This window comes from Drosophila montana, unplaced genomic scaffold, assembly GCF_035044405.1.
Source record: "Drosophila montana isolate Dmon_TW-CO22-7 unplaced genomic scaffold, ASM3504440v1 contig_3218_1, whole genome shotgun sequence".
NCBI classification, from domain to species: domain Eukaryota; kingdom Metazoa; phylum Arthropoda; class Insecta; order Diptera; family Drosophilidae; genus Drosophila; species Drosophila montana.
In genome coordinates, this window is record NW_026998098.1 from 3,432,013 (window position 1) to 3,447,435 (window position 15,423).

The 15,423-nt window shown below is 39.3% G+C and overlaps 3 protein-coding genes across 3 annotated transcripts in view; 2 read left to right on the forward strand and 1 right to left on the reverse strand.

Annotated features, from left to right (window-relative positions):
• The window catches only part of Glut1 (Glucose transporter 1), a 36,168-nt gene extending 28,484 nt beyond the window's left edge, over window positions 1–7,684 (forward strand). Inside the window, 3 exon segments of the mRNA XM_064689988.1 lie at window positions 168–271; window positions 2,766–5,367; window positions 5,426–7,684. Coding sequence (XP_064546058.1) covers window positions 168–271; window positions 2,766–5,367; window positions 5,426–5,585 — 2,866 coding nt within the window. The 3' untranslated portion in view covers window positions 5,586–7,684.
• Window positions 7,685–9,402: 1,718 nt separating this feature from the next.
• On the forward strand, window positions 9,403–11,216 carry aln (allnighter). Its single transcript, XM_064689990.1, has 5 exons — window positions 9,403–9,718; window positions 9,789–9,941; window positions 10,019–10,156; window positions 10,218–10,426; window positions 10,487–11,216. Exons 1-5 carry the CDS (start codon window positions 9,569–9,571, stop codon window positions 11,073–11,075), a joined length of 1,239 nt encoding a protein of 412 aa, XP_064546060.1. The 5' UTR covers window positions 9,403–9,568; the 3' UTR covers window positions 11,076–11,216.
• Window positions 11,217–11,226: 10 nt separating this feature from the next.
• On the reverse strand, window positions 11,227–14,505 carry Aps (diphosphoinositol polyphosphate phosphohydrolase 1 Aps). The gene is made up of 4 exons (XM_064689993.1): window positions 13,503–14,505; window positions 13,046–13,144; window positions 12,739–12,894; window positions 11,227–12,680 (listed from the first exon to the last, which is right to left on the reverse strand). Exons 2-4 carry the CDS (start codon window positions 13,142–13,144, stop codon window positions 12,393–12,395), a joined length of 543 nt encoding a protein of 180 aa, XP_064546063.1. The 5' UTR covers window positions 13,503–14,505; the 3' UTR covers window positions 11,227–12,392.
• Between the last annotated feature and the right edge of the window lie 918 nt (window positions 14,506–15,423).

A 15,423-nucleotide genomic window follows, 5' to 3' on the forward strand; every position in this document is an offset into this window, starting at 1 on the left:
CCAGACAGATGTAGGCATCGACCCTTTTCTGATTGCCCTACCCCCTTTGTAGGCGTAAGCGTTTTAGTGTTATGCCCAAAGTCTCGAAATTGCTGTCATTAGTTTGCAAAATTAAATTTAAAATACGTTTACACTTAAAACATAATCGTAGAGTGTGCGAATTTCAGGAGTATGCTAAACTGCACAAATAGCTTGGAGCCACAAAGTATGAATTCTGGCATCGAGCATGCCGCATTGATGGTATCTGAGGAGAAGACCCAACATGACTCACGTAAGAATTTAAAAAAGAATTACAAACTGCAAGCAAAATTCCAACTTACGTTCTTAATTTCAAACTATTATTTGTTGTGCAAATTGTTCGTTCAATCAAATTTAAAAAACAAAAACCAAAACCAAACCCACAATTGAAAACAATACAAATAACAAACTCAGTATTTATGTAACCATATTGTACAACAAACACACAACAACACACACATCCAACATAGTGACCTCTAGGTAAACAGAACAGACGTTTAGCTTGGCCGAAAAGTATAAACCAAACTAACATATATACTAGTAAAACATACACCTACACACATGTATATATACAAGACATCTAAATACCTTTACACAACATGTTCAACATGTCGAATTATTAATTTTTTCGCATTGTGTATACGAGATGTTTGTCCAATAACACACACACACACACACACACACAAAGACATGGTTAAACTATGAAAAGAATTACACTAAATTACGCATAATCATATATTTTATTTACGTGTAATTAGCTTATCTCTATCTTAATATTTTATTTTCATTTGCTGAACACTTCTTTTACTTACATCCAAACATGTCAAGCCATTATTTATGTGTCTAACTCCTACGTATGCAACTTGGCATGACTTTACATAGTATACTGTAATATTTATTAGCACACAAAATTATCTAGAGAAATAGTTATTTTCTTTCTTGCATATGTTTATATTATAGAACATAGCTTTCTTAAAATGAAAAGTGATATGCAATTGTTGATTTTATCAAATATTTATTCGAACATATTTAAAAATTATATCTTATTTGTTTTAAGAATTGGATCAACAATTGCATCACTTTATTAATCATGTAAATACATATCTGTTGCTTTTACATTTTCTGTACGCTGCTTGGTTTCTTATCTTTGATGTTAGCTGTTTGATCTATAACTATAAAAAAAATTTCTAAAATGGATATAAATTTAACTATACCATATTCTTTATTTTCAACACATTCATAATTATCTTAACAAATTTAAATTGTGCTGCATTAATTAAAACCCCAAAACATTAAAATCAACGAATCAATTACATTGGCCAATAACAATATGGGAAACCAATCAAATTATCAACTGGGATTTTTACAACACAATAACAACAACAACATCAACCAAAAACAACTACAACACAAATAATATAACTAATAATAACTTCTGTGTGTAACTAATTGAGAAACGTATCGGACAATATTGGCGTCAATCCGCAACAAAAAAAAAAATGCATGAACAAATTAAAAACCATATAAAACTGAACTCTTGCAAAATATATACTAAAGTCTTTGGTACGACTTCGTTCTCGTTGACGGTTGAAGGCATGGGTCCATATCCGTTAAGCGATAGCACCAATCTCTTGGGTCCAACGTCAACAAGTTATGCGGGCGGCGGGGTCGGCGTGGCCGGCTCCACGGCTTGCTATACAAACTACGGTACAAATATACAAACGCCAGTTCCTAATCGTAAATGCTACTACCAAGAGTCTGACTATGGGCGAGACGATAGCTTTCGCAGGCACTCGGCGCATGGAAGAATGTCATGTAGGTTAACAGTAACTACTCCTTAGAGCTTCTAAGCCACATTCACTGCCACCACAAAAGCCACCAACTATGGGGGCCCCGAGCCACAAAGCATTTACATGAAAATGCCGCGCGTGCCGCTTGGAAGAATACCATAAACACAATCGCACCAAGCTCGTCAGCAATCTATATAATATCTGCTCATATCTAAGTCACAATCTGCCTAGGCTAAGCTGCAACGAACTGCGGACGGTTCCATTTAATGTTGAGAGACCTAGTTTATCAACTGCTTTAAAACTATATCATTTTTATTCCTTGGTTTTTTTTAATTATAGTACGCAAGTGAAAGCGAACTTGGGAGCAACCTAAAGTAACAAACAGAACGAATTGGCTAAGTAAACAATATCTGAAAGAAATCACGTTTCAAATACAAAACACTACACTGAGTGCCAATAATGCGCCTAAAAGTATACTTTAAAATAACAGAGATCAGTCGAATGCATAAGCAAAGTCTATTTTTTTCGAAATTGTTTCGACCAGCTTCGAAAATATTGCACAGTTTTGGGCGCAAAATAAATCTAATTTACTTTTTCGAAGTTTCGAAACTTTTGAGAAAATAACTTTGTGAAATGCTTTGACAATTCATTTCAATCACATGAATCATTCAGCTGCTTCAGTTATTTAGGCTGCATGACTTTTTCTTGGAACGTATGCCATTATAAATAAAAATACCTATGCGCATGTGTATTATTGGCATGTACTTTTTGGATGCACTGTTAGCGTTAACCACTTAAACCACTTGCTAAATCCCGCCAGAAAACTAATCTAATCAATATAAAAGAATATAAAATCAAAAAAAAAAAAAATAAAAATGAAGAATAGCTTTATTGGAGGCTCTATTAATTGGTAAATCATTTTGATTTTTGTTCTTGGCGCCTTTACGCTTCTTGTAGCTGCATCCGAGCGATTTTTAGACGGCGGCCGAAGTACACACCAGGGCCGGAGCGCTGCCTCTGTGCCCCATCACCTTCGTCAGCAAGCACCTGCCTGCCAGAACAGCGGGCCTTGACTGAGGAACGCCTCACCTCCTGAAACTGCCAGTGTACATTCAACGAGTCGCGCTGAGGAGGAGCACCAGCAGCAGCATTCCTCCTCCTCTGCCATCACCTCTGCCGCTGCCGCTGCCGCTGCTGTCGCCACACAGTCCCAGCATCAGCATCAGTCCTGTTACACCACACATGAATATGTGCATTGTAGCTTTGAGAAGGATATCGTATGTGATCAAGCGCCGCCGTCATTGAACACCCAACACCAGCATGAGCCGCCCCAGCCACAGGAGGCGGTTGCCATAATTTCACATTGCCATCAGACACAGCAGCCATCGCAGCGCAAGCACAGCCACAGTCACAGTCCGCATCATAGTCGCCACACATCACCGCACAGCCATCACTCGCATCTGGGTCAAGGTCAGGGCCAGGTTCAGCAGCAACCGCAATCGCACTCTCATCATCACCATTATCGCCGTCGACGTCGGCAGCACAGCGTCGCTGCTGTTGGAGGCAGCGGCAGCTTGCCAGGCGCTCATACGCATCACTCTTCCGGCGGTGGCCACAACACTTCCCGACATGTGTGCAGCAGTCGACGTCATCGCTCGGTCACGGATGTATCTTGTAATTCGATCAACGCCTGCCAGGATGCAGCGTGTGCTGACCGCGAGGTGCAGGAGATAATGGTCCGCAAGTCCGGCTGCAGTGCATCGCGGACGGAACTGGCTCAGTACTTTGCCGAGGACTTGTACGGCTCATCGTCACGTCGCCCCAGCTCATGTTGCACCAGCTCCGACTACTGCTATCAAACGGACTCCACCAGCTTGTACGGCTCGCGTTCCTCACTGAGCCGCAACAACTCCATCAAGTCCGCATCGGCTGCCATGCGGAAGCACCAGCGACTACACGCACGCCAGCCCAGCTACACATCCATATCCTTGCGTGGCCTGAACGCCAGCCGGCCAAACAGTCAGCTCGGCTCGCTGACCTCCATATTCGATCGCGCCAAACAAATTGCCGCCGATAGCAGGCACACCGAGCAGCAGGAGCAACGCCAAGCAACTGCTACGCCCTCGCATGGCTCAACATTGGAGCGGCACAGTTCGAAGGGCGCGCTCAGTAATGAGCTGCCCGAGTACGCCTGCTCGCCATCGCCCATACGCTGGAGTTTCCTAGCCGACGGTAAGTCTCCCACGGAATTCGATCATGAGGGGGCTGTGGGTGGTACTCTTGAGGCAACAACGGAGGATAAAATGGACGCCTGGAATGTGCCCGAGCCAGAAATGAAGCCATGTCGCAAGCTGACCAGCAACACGGAGAGCAGCAGCAGCTGGAAGAGCGCCCTGTACGATGAAGGACCCAGCACCTCAGCAGCGGCACGTAAGCGACGCGGTAGCAGCTATCACTGCGAGTTCGAGGAGTCTACTACGGTATTGTTTCATCAGGATCAGGAGGGTGAGGCGTACAACAACTGCTGCAACAACTACATACAGTGCAACACGTATCTGGATCAGGATCTGCAAATTACCAGCGAGGATATACATCAGTATCTGTCCAAAGGCAATCCAACGCTTGGCGATGTGCTAAACAATTCCAAGAACTATCCATTTCAGCCCAGCAATGCGCTCGAGTTTCAGTACAAGAATAACTTTCAGCAGGGCAACAACAACACCAACAACAACACGAACACCACGAACACTGCCTCCAGCGATGCTGGCGAATGCTTCCAGCGCTACGAACGAAGCTATCACACTAGCTCCAGCAAGGAAACTAATCTAAATCAAAATTCAAGTGCCACCCAGGCACCGCCAGAGCCGCTGTCCCCCAGCAACATCAATCTGTCCAGCAGCAGCAACAACATCAACATTGTGTTTGGCAGCAGCAGCCAGGAGCGGAACGCCAACGAGGTGAAGTTCATTAATAATCGAGCGAGCGAAAGAGACTCCGAGACTTTGGTTAGCACGGAAGCGCATCACGCAGGCTATCTGCCCTATACGTATCCCAGCTACGATTATGCCAACATGTCGGGCAATTCGCACTTCGATAAGCCGCTGGCCATCGATGAGCTGCCCAAGGAGTTTGCTGGCATTCATTTGGATGGTGGCGGCTCTACAACCAGCGAGCATTCATCATCATTGCACTTTGACTCCTTCGACGCCGCCTCGGAGCACAACTTGCTGTCGCAGCCCATGTCGCCCGGTTCGGCTGCTTCGGTATCGGTATCGGTATCGGTTAATCCTGCTGGCGACGGTTACATGCACCTGCACCACGCCCATTTTGAGCATCAGCCGCATTATCATGGCCAGTACACGCATGCGCATCATTCGCACCCGCATTCGCATCCGCACAGCCACGCTCATGCCCATCATAGCACCAACAGCAACAGCACCAGCAACAGCACGCATCACTATGGCACCCACGACCTGGCCGAGGAGCAGTTCCGGCTGGGCAATGCCCTCAAGAAAGTGCGCAAGCGTGCACGCAAATACACAGACTTCCTGCGCAAGAAGTGAGCTGAGATTCTGAGCCAGACTCCTCCTGATTAGCCTTACTATTCCCATCTTTAGATTCACCATACTTTGGGCGCAAGTATGTGGTCGTCTCGAAGTCGCAGGCGCAGGCGCAGTCGCTGCCAAGGCGCTCGCAAAGCTTGGACGAGGATTAGCTGCGGATGATCGACTATCAAATTGCATTTTCAGCGCACACTTTTCAAAAAGCAATAATTAAACATTTTTCACACAGACACAGACACAAAACGCGAAATTAAAGAATAACTTAAATTTTTACACTGCCAAATGATAAAGATTAAAATTAGTATTTATTTGTGGTAAGCCAAATTGTAATGTGCGATGGACAGACACAAAAGGAGACACATAAACACACATATACACGCACACAGAAAACACACACACACGCACACACATAAATTCATTGACATGCGGCAGCCAGCTACAATATAACAAGAAGAACAACCACAACAACGACTATTTTAAAAAATACCTAAGCTAACAATGCGTATACATGATAAGTATGAAAATTTGTATATTCAAATTAAAATTTAAGAACAGGTTTTGAATTTGCATATTTAACTTACGTATAAAAAAAAAACAAAAAAAACATCAACAGAAAGGTAAATGGAAATAATAATGCACAACTACCCAAGCATAGTTTTAAAATTAAACAACTTTAAATACACTTATTTATTAGAGATAAGAAATCGAAAAGCAGCGCTACAAGATTTAGAGTTTCAGCAAATGCAGTAACAGCAAAGAAAAAAAAGCAAAAACAACAAAATATTAACAATTAAACTACGAAAAAAATTATAAACATATGCAAGAAAAACAAAAACTAAAAAAAAAATTGTAGCAGACACATAAAAATGCAAAGTTATGGAGCATTCCACTAAATCAGTAAGCTAATCTTAAATATTGAATATAGGAAAGTGATTTTTTTTTAAATTATTTACTATTTTATATGCGAATTTTTATGGTTGAAGTTAAACAAGTTTCTTCAGGGACTGCTTGCAATTTATGTATAAGCAATATGCCGTTTTGCTCAAAGAAAATACTTTATTTTTAAAATATCTTAGATTCGAAATTTCCCCTTATTTTTCAAATCAATTTCATTTTCATTTGATGACCCCTTTTAAGAAGAGTTTCCCTGCTTAATTTTAAATTTTGATTTAGCAAATAATTTGATTGCATGGATCCCAACAACTGTCTTCCAATTGTATTTTATAGTAATTTTCTAGTTTCAATTTCTTTTGATACATATTTTCATATATGTACATCAATTACGTACACATATATAATTTCAATAAATTATTAAATCAAACGTACCTTGCGTGACAAAAAAAAGAAAAATAAAGTATATTATGATAAGCAAAAGACGAACAACTGTAAATATTTGCTGTTAGTTAATCATTAAAAATAATTTACAGATAAATTAAATTTAAATAAATATTATTATTTGTAGTTATTAGCTGAAATCATTAAAAATAGGTAAACCGGAATAATAAATATAAATGCACTGCCAAAAAGGTTTTATAAAACAAAAACGACAACAACAAAATAGATTGAACAAATCGAAGATGATGAATATAAGAAAATCATAAGAAAAAAACAATAACTGCTGTAAATATAAGAATGAATACATATAGAAAATCATAGACATTTTTTAATGGCACATTAATTAACGAGGAGCATGCAATTTGCAGATTTTTTACATTATTTTAATGAACTAAGTAAAACAATAATGAGTTTAAACAAATTCTTAAAACCAATAAAAGCCACGCGGCAGCGATTTTGTAACAAAATCAAAAGACAAAATGTTAACATTGCATAATATTTAAAGTAAAAAGAAAAGAAAAGAAAAAGAAACAAAAAAAAAAACAATAGGAGCGCCAACGACTACGAAACGATGTTAACTGGTTGTGAGTTTGATTTGATAAACAGCTGAGATACTTTCGATTGCGAAAGTATCTGAGATGCATATCACTTGAGCCGAACTAGGTTAATGTTGTGTGCATTATTCTAAATGTAAATAAATTCAAAATAAAAACCAACTAAGTTAATTAAAGCCCATACAATTAAATATACACACGCAATGAATAAACTATGCAATTTAACAAAAATTAGTTAATAAACAAACAAACAAACAAATAAACAATAAATGAAACAAATTAATGATGCATACAATTTTAATGTTCACAAAATACAAAAACTTAACACGCGTAAATAAAAATTAATTTTAAAAAACAAAACAATTTATGATAATCACACGAAGTTGAATGCAACCCAAAACAAAAACAAAACACACAATAAAAAGATATGACAGCCGTTTGAATTATATAGCAGAATTTATTGATCCATAGACGAGTTAGTCAAATGCGCCAGAATCCCCGTTAAATGTCGTTTGTTTTTTACAATTTTTAAAATTTGTCTTTTGATTTAAAAGTGGAAACAGCAAAAGCAAAAACTAACACGAAATAAACAGTTAAAAACCATATGTTCTAGCATTTGTCATAACAATATATAGTTGTGTACATAACTAGTTAAAATCATGTATTAACAGAACAGTTATCTTAAGTATATGAATACATATATACATATAAAGGTGAATAATTAGAAACAACTACACAGCCACACACTTAAACATACGCACACAAAGTATTAGTATGAATATGAGTTTGCGTTAGTTACAAGAAAAAAGGCATTGAAAAATAATAATTAATAATGATATACAATAATAAACTTGAACTAGGTATGTAATTATGAATTTACATTATTTTTAGCAAAAACCAAAATTTAAAAGAAAAAAAAAACATGATGAAAACTCTAAAACCATTTAAAAGCAAGAAGAAACTTATTGAAATTAAATTGATGAATTAAGTAAAATAATTGCTCAATTTAGCAAAGAGTATAAATAAAGAATTATACGTTAAGTAATAATTTCAAATTACAGTGCCTTTTTATACCCTTGAAGAGGGTATTATAATTTTTTAATGATATGTGTAACGCATAGAAAATGACACCTTCCACCCCATATATGTTATAGCCATGTCCGTCTCCATGATTGTTCGTCAGGTCGTCCGTCTATCTTTCTATCCATTTATCCGTCCGTCCGTCTGTATAAATATTTGTCTTCTGCCAGTCCGTTTGTCCGTCCGTCTCTTCGTCCGTCCGTCCATCTGTCCCTTTGCCTGTAACTATGCGAACTAGTCTTTCAGTAAGCTTTCAGTCGGATCGAACCACTATATCATATAGTTGCAATAGGAACTATAGGTCAAAAAGTAAGTTCTTGTATGGAAACCTTTTTTGTTTATCAAGATATCTCATATATATGCAACAACCGACTACTATATCATATAGCTGCCATAGTTTATTATTATTACATTAAGTTCTTGTATAAAACACTTTTTTATTTGTCAAAATATTTTGACCAAACTTATTATTTATAAATATACGTGCGAAATCTTGTCAGCGTCGGACCTCTATCATATCGCTGCCATGGGAACGATGAGTCGAAAATTAGGTTCTTATATGGAAATTTCTTTTTGTTTATCAAGATATCTTGATCAATATCACATTTATTCGTTAAATTATATTTTTTACATATGGGCCAAATCTTATCAATATACCTCAACTATATTATATAGTACAATAGGAAGAATCGTTCGAACAAGAAGTTTTTGTATTGCAAAATGTTCTCTTTTCCTATTCTGAGATATATGCAAGCGCTTAAGACAAATGACTGCAAGGGTATTGAGTCCTCGGGGACTCGAAACTCGAAATTTATGTGTTTAAAGTGTTTAGTAAATCATGCCCAATACGGATACGGATACCCTTAAAAGCGCTGCCACAGGGAGTGGCGGTCCGACATTCGACAAATCGCACGTACCCTTGTTCACTTTGTGAGCTGAATTTAAAAATGGGAGCTTTCAGAGCTAATACGAAAACCAGAAGGATCAGTTAATAACACTTATAGGCAGTTTTTGCACATGTATCGATAAGTTCCTGAATATATCGCCACTCCCATAAGAATATTCCATGAATATATTAGCCACAAGCCTGCGGATGGCATTGCGCATGTCCGAAACACGTCAAACTATTCGCGACTGACAGTTCCGGTGAGCCTTTTGTGTATATACCTCAAGTGGGCATGCAAAGGAAAACCTGACCCAAAGATGAAAATTTAAATTACAATAAAATATGTTGACTGCGTTGCGACGAAAATTTCGCTTAGGAATGCAGCGTACGGTTCTGATTGCAGTGCTGCTGGCGGTTGGCCTTTTCAGCTATGCGTTCCTAAATCTATCCTTCTGCTTCAAGCTTATGTCGCACAGAAGTCTCACGCACATGGTAAGGGAAAAAAATCTCACCACCTTTTTTTGACGCACAATTAAGAAAACTCATCAACTAACGAATTTAGTGCCAAAAGTATGAACATCATGAGTTTAGTGGATCCCTCTGCGAGGAACTGTGCAGCAGCCAGTCGAACTTTGACAACTTCCAGTGCCCGTTGAATGATATGAAAACGATATTATTTACGGCCGAAAAGAATGGCGATATGCTCGCCGTGAAGGTAGGTCAGTTTGGCATTATTTATACGGTTGTCATGACTACCAACCATTCCATTCCACTGCTGGCGCTGGCAAGTAGCTGGCCAAGCACAACGATGACGACTTGAGCTGGACGAATAGCAAGGGCGAGGCTATTTATCCCAAGATCGAGGAGTTCCATGAAATTGTCAAATTGCACATTATACTGGCCTACAATGTAACATTGGACGATAATATGGTATGCCTGCAGGTAATTCCCAAAGCTGGTGTTTCAAAAACTTTTTGCCTTGGATTTTAAGATACGCGCCCTGGTCAATCAGGAGATTGCGGATAATAACTCACAGCAAATGGTTAGTTTTTGGAGATTGTTCAAGGACAACAACTATATGATGGGCAAGCTGTTCGACGAGGAATCAGTGTTTCCAGCGGTCCTGGGCTCCTGCGGTCCGTACTATGCCACAGAGGGATTAGAAATTGTGCAGTCCAATCCGAGCATCATTCAATATCTGTGAGTAAATAAGGAAATATGGAACCAAAGCTGACAAACCAAATTGCATTCACCTGATAGCGCCTCGAATCGACAGCAGCGTCTGAAGCATGCACTCAACATCATGGAGTACATATTTCGTCTGGAGGAGATGAAGCCGGAGCCGTTGCGAATGTGCAAGATGCAAGTGAATCGTTTTGGACTCACGCCCGACAGACGTCTCAAGTATCAAAGCGCGGAGCATATTTATGTCGAGAGCTACCTAGACAAGCGCATATCTAACGGGGTCAAGTGCCACACCAATCAGGACTGCAACTTCCATTCCTGTCGCGGACTGTGCGATGCAGAGCGTCAGGCCTGCACTCATGTGCAACAGAACAATAACTTCCAGATATTCTGTGAACATGTCCTTTTGGGCAGTGGTACTTTTCAGCCGGGACTCCTAAGTGGCATACGCTTGCCACGTTCGCTGCAGAAGCTAGTGAAGATGTGCGTACAGCCGCCTAAAGAGCATCAGGTGCCAGGTCGTCGCCAGGCGCCCACTCTGCAGCTGGCTTTGAGGCTTTATAATGAGCTGAAGCAGCTGCTTCAGGCGGTGATAACGGCTTCCGGTGCTGACTCCGATGTGGACGTCGAAAGCCCACGGCTTCGGCAGCAAGGAGGCGCTTAGGTGTCCACGATGCACATGTAGTTGAATTGGTAACTCCTGCTGATGGCTTGCTCACAAAGTATTAGCATTTTTACATAAATTAGATTTAATAAGCAAATATAGAATTAACATAAATAAAAAGTTTTTTAATACATGATAAAACGGCTTTGAATTGTAGTTTTGGTTTTGTGTTTATTTTCGTTTATAAATTATTGTTAAATTGCAACAATTTCTTTCTCTATTGTTAAGCTTGCCGATGAATATATTTTGTTTTCTGTAACTTATCTCGAATTTACATTGAAAATCAATTGCTCTCGTGAGCGTTAAAACTTGAATTAAAACTTTATCTTTGAAAGTGCCCAAAAGTGTATTCCAAAAAGAGCTACATAAAAGTGTTGATTAGCTTTTATCACATTGACATTTTAAGTTTTATCTTTTTATATTTATATTTGTGTTTTGCCTTGTATTTTTGAAAAGTACAGCGTGCACATGTCTTATTGTTAATATATAGTTTAGTTTCCCTTTTGAATTTTAGCTGGCTTCACTAATTTCATATTTTTTTTTTACAATAAGTTAACGTTTTTACGGCATAACTTGGTTTTATATATTCATGTTTGTTTGCGTTTCATCTTTTTGCATAGGCAACTTTAGTTGTTTATTTTTTATATTTAGTTTTCTAAGGATTTATCTGCAACAGAAGTTTATACAAAGGTTGTTAAATTGTCTCACTCTGGCAGATGTTAAACGAAATAATTTCGTTGGTTTTTCTTTTTTGTATTATATTTATAGGCCGCTTAGCATAGTTTATAGATTTTAGCGCTTCTTTAAAGCCATTTCCAATTGTTTATTACAATAATCAAGATGTTTTTGAGTAAATTATAAAAGAGTAGAAAAATCTAATAGATATCATAATTTTTGTTAGTACACGTATTTCGTTTTGCAAAAAGTGCCCTATGCGCTCAAAAATTATTATATTCAATGTTGTAGATTTTATTCTTCTTTGTTAATTTTTTTTTTTTTTTTTTTTTTTTTTTAGTTTTTTTATGCGTTCGCTTATTTAAAGTACATACATGTGTTTTTCAATACAATTTCTAAAAACATAAATGTAGCGTTCGACTTAAATTAAACTCGAAAAGGATGCGGACTGTAGTCAATATAATGGAGAGCGGGTGCTGGGTAAATGATTTAAATATACCGAAAATATTTATCAACTGCCTGTCTAATTGTAAATTTTCAAAATGTCAAAATGTGGGTGAATAGTGGTGTGTTCATATTGTGTGTGTGTGTTTGTGTGAGGCGGTGTGGGCTTATAGATGATTATTCTTTCTGCATTTGTCTTTATGCCGTTGTGGGCGACGCGGCCGCTGAGGGTGCATTTGCCAATATGGGCGGATGCGTGGCATTCACTACACGACCTGGCGTGTGGGCATTCTCCAGCGTCTTCGAGTGTTGCAGCTGCATTAAGTAATGCTGCTGGGTGGGCTTATGCAGCGCCAGCTGTGACAATGCATCATCAATGGTGAACCATTGACGTTTGCGTCCAATGCTACGCGAATCCTCCCACTCATCTAGTTCCTGGGTCACGTTCATGACAAACACTTCGGTGCGATGCATGTGATCGTTGTTCTATAATTTTTGATATTTGTTAGCTTTATAATAACATTTATCTCTTTTGATACCGCACCTCAAAGACACCCAAACAACGTCCCAGGCTGCCAACAACGCCTGCCTCCTCCAGCACCTCACGCACGGCGGTGACTGAGGGCTCCTCTTCCGGCTCTACCCCGCCGCCTGGCACAATCCACAATTCTGGACGGCGTGAAGATGTTACCAGCAGCACCTGCAATACATTAAGAGCCATTAATATGGTATATTTCCTTGAAAGCAATTGAATCTCAATAGCTCCTTTTGATAGAGTAAACTATCCTTTTGCATTCTGAATGCCCATCGAAGCACAATAAAATTTCATGTTTTTGAAAACAGAATCTTACCTCCGCTTCGTTCTCGGCTCGCACGCAAATGCAGGCAGCACGTCGCCTGAAGCCATCCTTATCGTAGATACGCGTCGAGTTGGGTTTCTCCTTGACCATCTGAAAGCATATTGATACGATAAGTAGGGCGATTGATAGTTCGGCGCAACTCCAAAAATTGGCAAATGCTGATAGCGCTGGGGTCATAATTCTTTCTATTTTATCATTTTACTGTTGTCGCGTTTAATTTGAATGTGCGCGCACATGAGAATCGTGATTCCGTCTTATCAGACATTTGATTGAGAGACCGCCGGCAACTGCAGCGCCGGCTTATCAACGATTTATTTATGTACGCATGTATGCACACGCTTGCATGTGTGTGAGTGTGTTTGTGTGTGCCGGGTACCGTTTGGCGTTTGTAAATTAGCGGTGTCATGAATGATGATTGAAACACTTTTGCAAACATTTGGGAGCTTACCTTTGCGTTTTTGTAAGTACGGCGGCAAAATGAACGCTGATAGCCGATTGCTTAGGCACTTAACAAAGAGACAGCCGCCTTGACGTCCCTTTCTCACTAACTCGCTCACTCTCTTTCTCTCCCTCTCCGTTTGTCTTCCTTTTGCTGCGTTTGCAACAAGTGTGTGTGTGTTGCTGTTGTTGTTGGTGTGTATTTTTTTGCGCTATGACAGCTGCACTGGGAGCCGGTCGCTGGTCTCGTGCCGCTTTTGCAGGTGCTTTTTGGTGGCTGCTGCGTCACAGCAAAGAAACTGTCGTTGTATGTGTCGCGTGAGTGTATGTGTATTTTAGTCTGAGAGCCAATGTGTTCGTGTGTGTGTTTTGTATGTTGCTGTTTCTGTTGTTGCTGTATTTGTTGTTGTGTAGTAACGAAAAAAGAACTGCGCGTCGGATGGTTTCAAAGAGATGTGGGGAAAGCGAGAACAGAAAACTTGTTGAAATTAAAACGAGTACAAGAATGAAGAGGAAATAAAGCGCAGACAGGGCAGAATTATTTAACTACTTTGCAGTGGGTGCATGTTGTTGTTTTGTGTTTTTTTTTGTTTTTTGGTTAGTGTTGGTATCAAGTTGGGATTGTAATTGTGTTCGTGTTGATGTTGTTGTTGTTGTTGTCACTTTGTCACCGCCTTTGTCCTGCTTTTAGCCGCTGTTTGGCTAGTCGCTGTCGCTGTTTTGTCTGCTTGTGAGTCTAGCCGGAAGCTTTTCGCAATTTGTTGCAATTTGAGCGAGACCGACGCACAGCTGGGTCTTATCTGAGCACGAAACATGCGTTTTCCATTTTCTCGCTCCAAACACGCCCCGAAATGGTGATGAATAGCCGCCTTGGGCAGACAAACACACGTGTCGCGGCTTGTGCAACGATTTTATTTGCGCGGTGACGATTTCTAGCTGCAAACCCACGTAAAAGTAACAATTTTAACAATTTCACGAATGTTGCATCGGCGAACAGCTCGGCAAAGAGGACGACGCAAAAAACAGTGTTACCGCCTTTGATAAAACGAAACTGCCACAAAATATGTCTGTTGGCAGTCCCATGCTACAGTTGGCAACTCTAATTTCTGAGGCAGGCAGTATTGAATTCACTACAAACATAAGCCACCAGATGGCGCCAGTATTGCCGCTAGGTGGAAAATGTATTCAAATATAATTTTGAAATTTGTAACGCTTTCTATATCTATGCCAAAATGTGTTTCAGTTTCCAAACTTAAAACGCTTCAATTGATTTTTGTATTTTGTTTCACTTTGGGATCGGAATATTTAAAGAACACCGAAATACGTATTGACTGTTTAAAAGTGGTTCAAATGTGTCTTAAATGGTTCGAATCAATTTATTTTTATATCAGACTCCGAAATGTTTAGTAAAACTGCAGCCATATACAATATACATTTTAATCTGCGAATATAATAGATATGTATAAAACAACATATACGCAACAAATAGGAGAGTTTATATTCCGTGAATAAAATAATATATGTAAAACCATGTGGATCAGCTGGAAGCCCAAATTAGGATAAATAAGAATCAAGAAAGATTGGTAGTGAATACCCTCACAGACAAATGACATAGATATGTTTTTGTACAATAAATCTCTTTACGAATCAGATTTCCCTTGGGATCCCATGATAAGGTAAATAGATGTTGTTAAGATTTTGCTCATATGTTGGAAGTTTAGGAAAACTCGTAAACGCAGAGTTTAGTCAAGATTTCTTGAAAGACAAAAAAGTTGTTCAAATGAGGTCTTCATTTTTGGAACGATCGTTCCTATGGAAACTGCATGGTACAGGGCTTCCGTTTGATATACGCGGAGGACGGGATGTGTAGACCTTACCTTAAGATCCAAGAAACTTCAGATCATGTTCTGTCTGGTTAGATATAAGCTGGA

Coding starts and splice junctions, on each gene's coding strand:
- Aps (XM_064689993.1), bottom strand. CDS start 13,144: ATGGTCAAGGAGAAACCCAACTCGACGCGTATCTACGATAAGGATGGC. Junction 12,895..13,045: donor GAGCCGAGAACGAAGCGGAG/GTAAGATTCTGT, acceptor AATGTATTGCAG/GTGCTGCTGGTAACATCTTC. Junction 12,681..12,738: donor GTTGTTTGGGTGTCTTTGAG/GTGCGGTATCAA, acceptor CAAAAATTATAG/AACAACGATCACATGCATCG.
- aln (XM_064689990.1), top strand. CDS start 9,569: ATGTTGACTGCGTTGCGACGAAAATTTCGCTTAGGAATGCAGCGTACG. Junction 9,719..9,788: donor ACAGAAGTCTCACGCACATG/GTAAGGGAAAAA, acceptor TAACGAATTTAG/TGCCAAAAGTATGAACATCA. Junction 9,942..10,018: donor GCGATATGCTCGCCGTGAAG/GTAGGTCAGTTT, acceptor GCTGGCAAGTAG/CTGGCCAAGCACAACGATGA.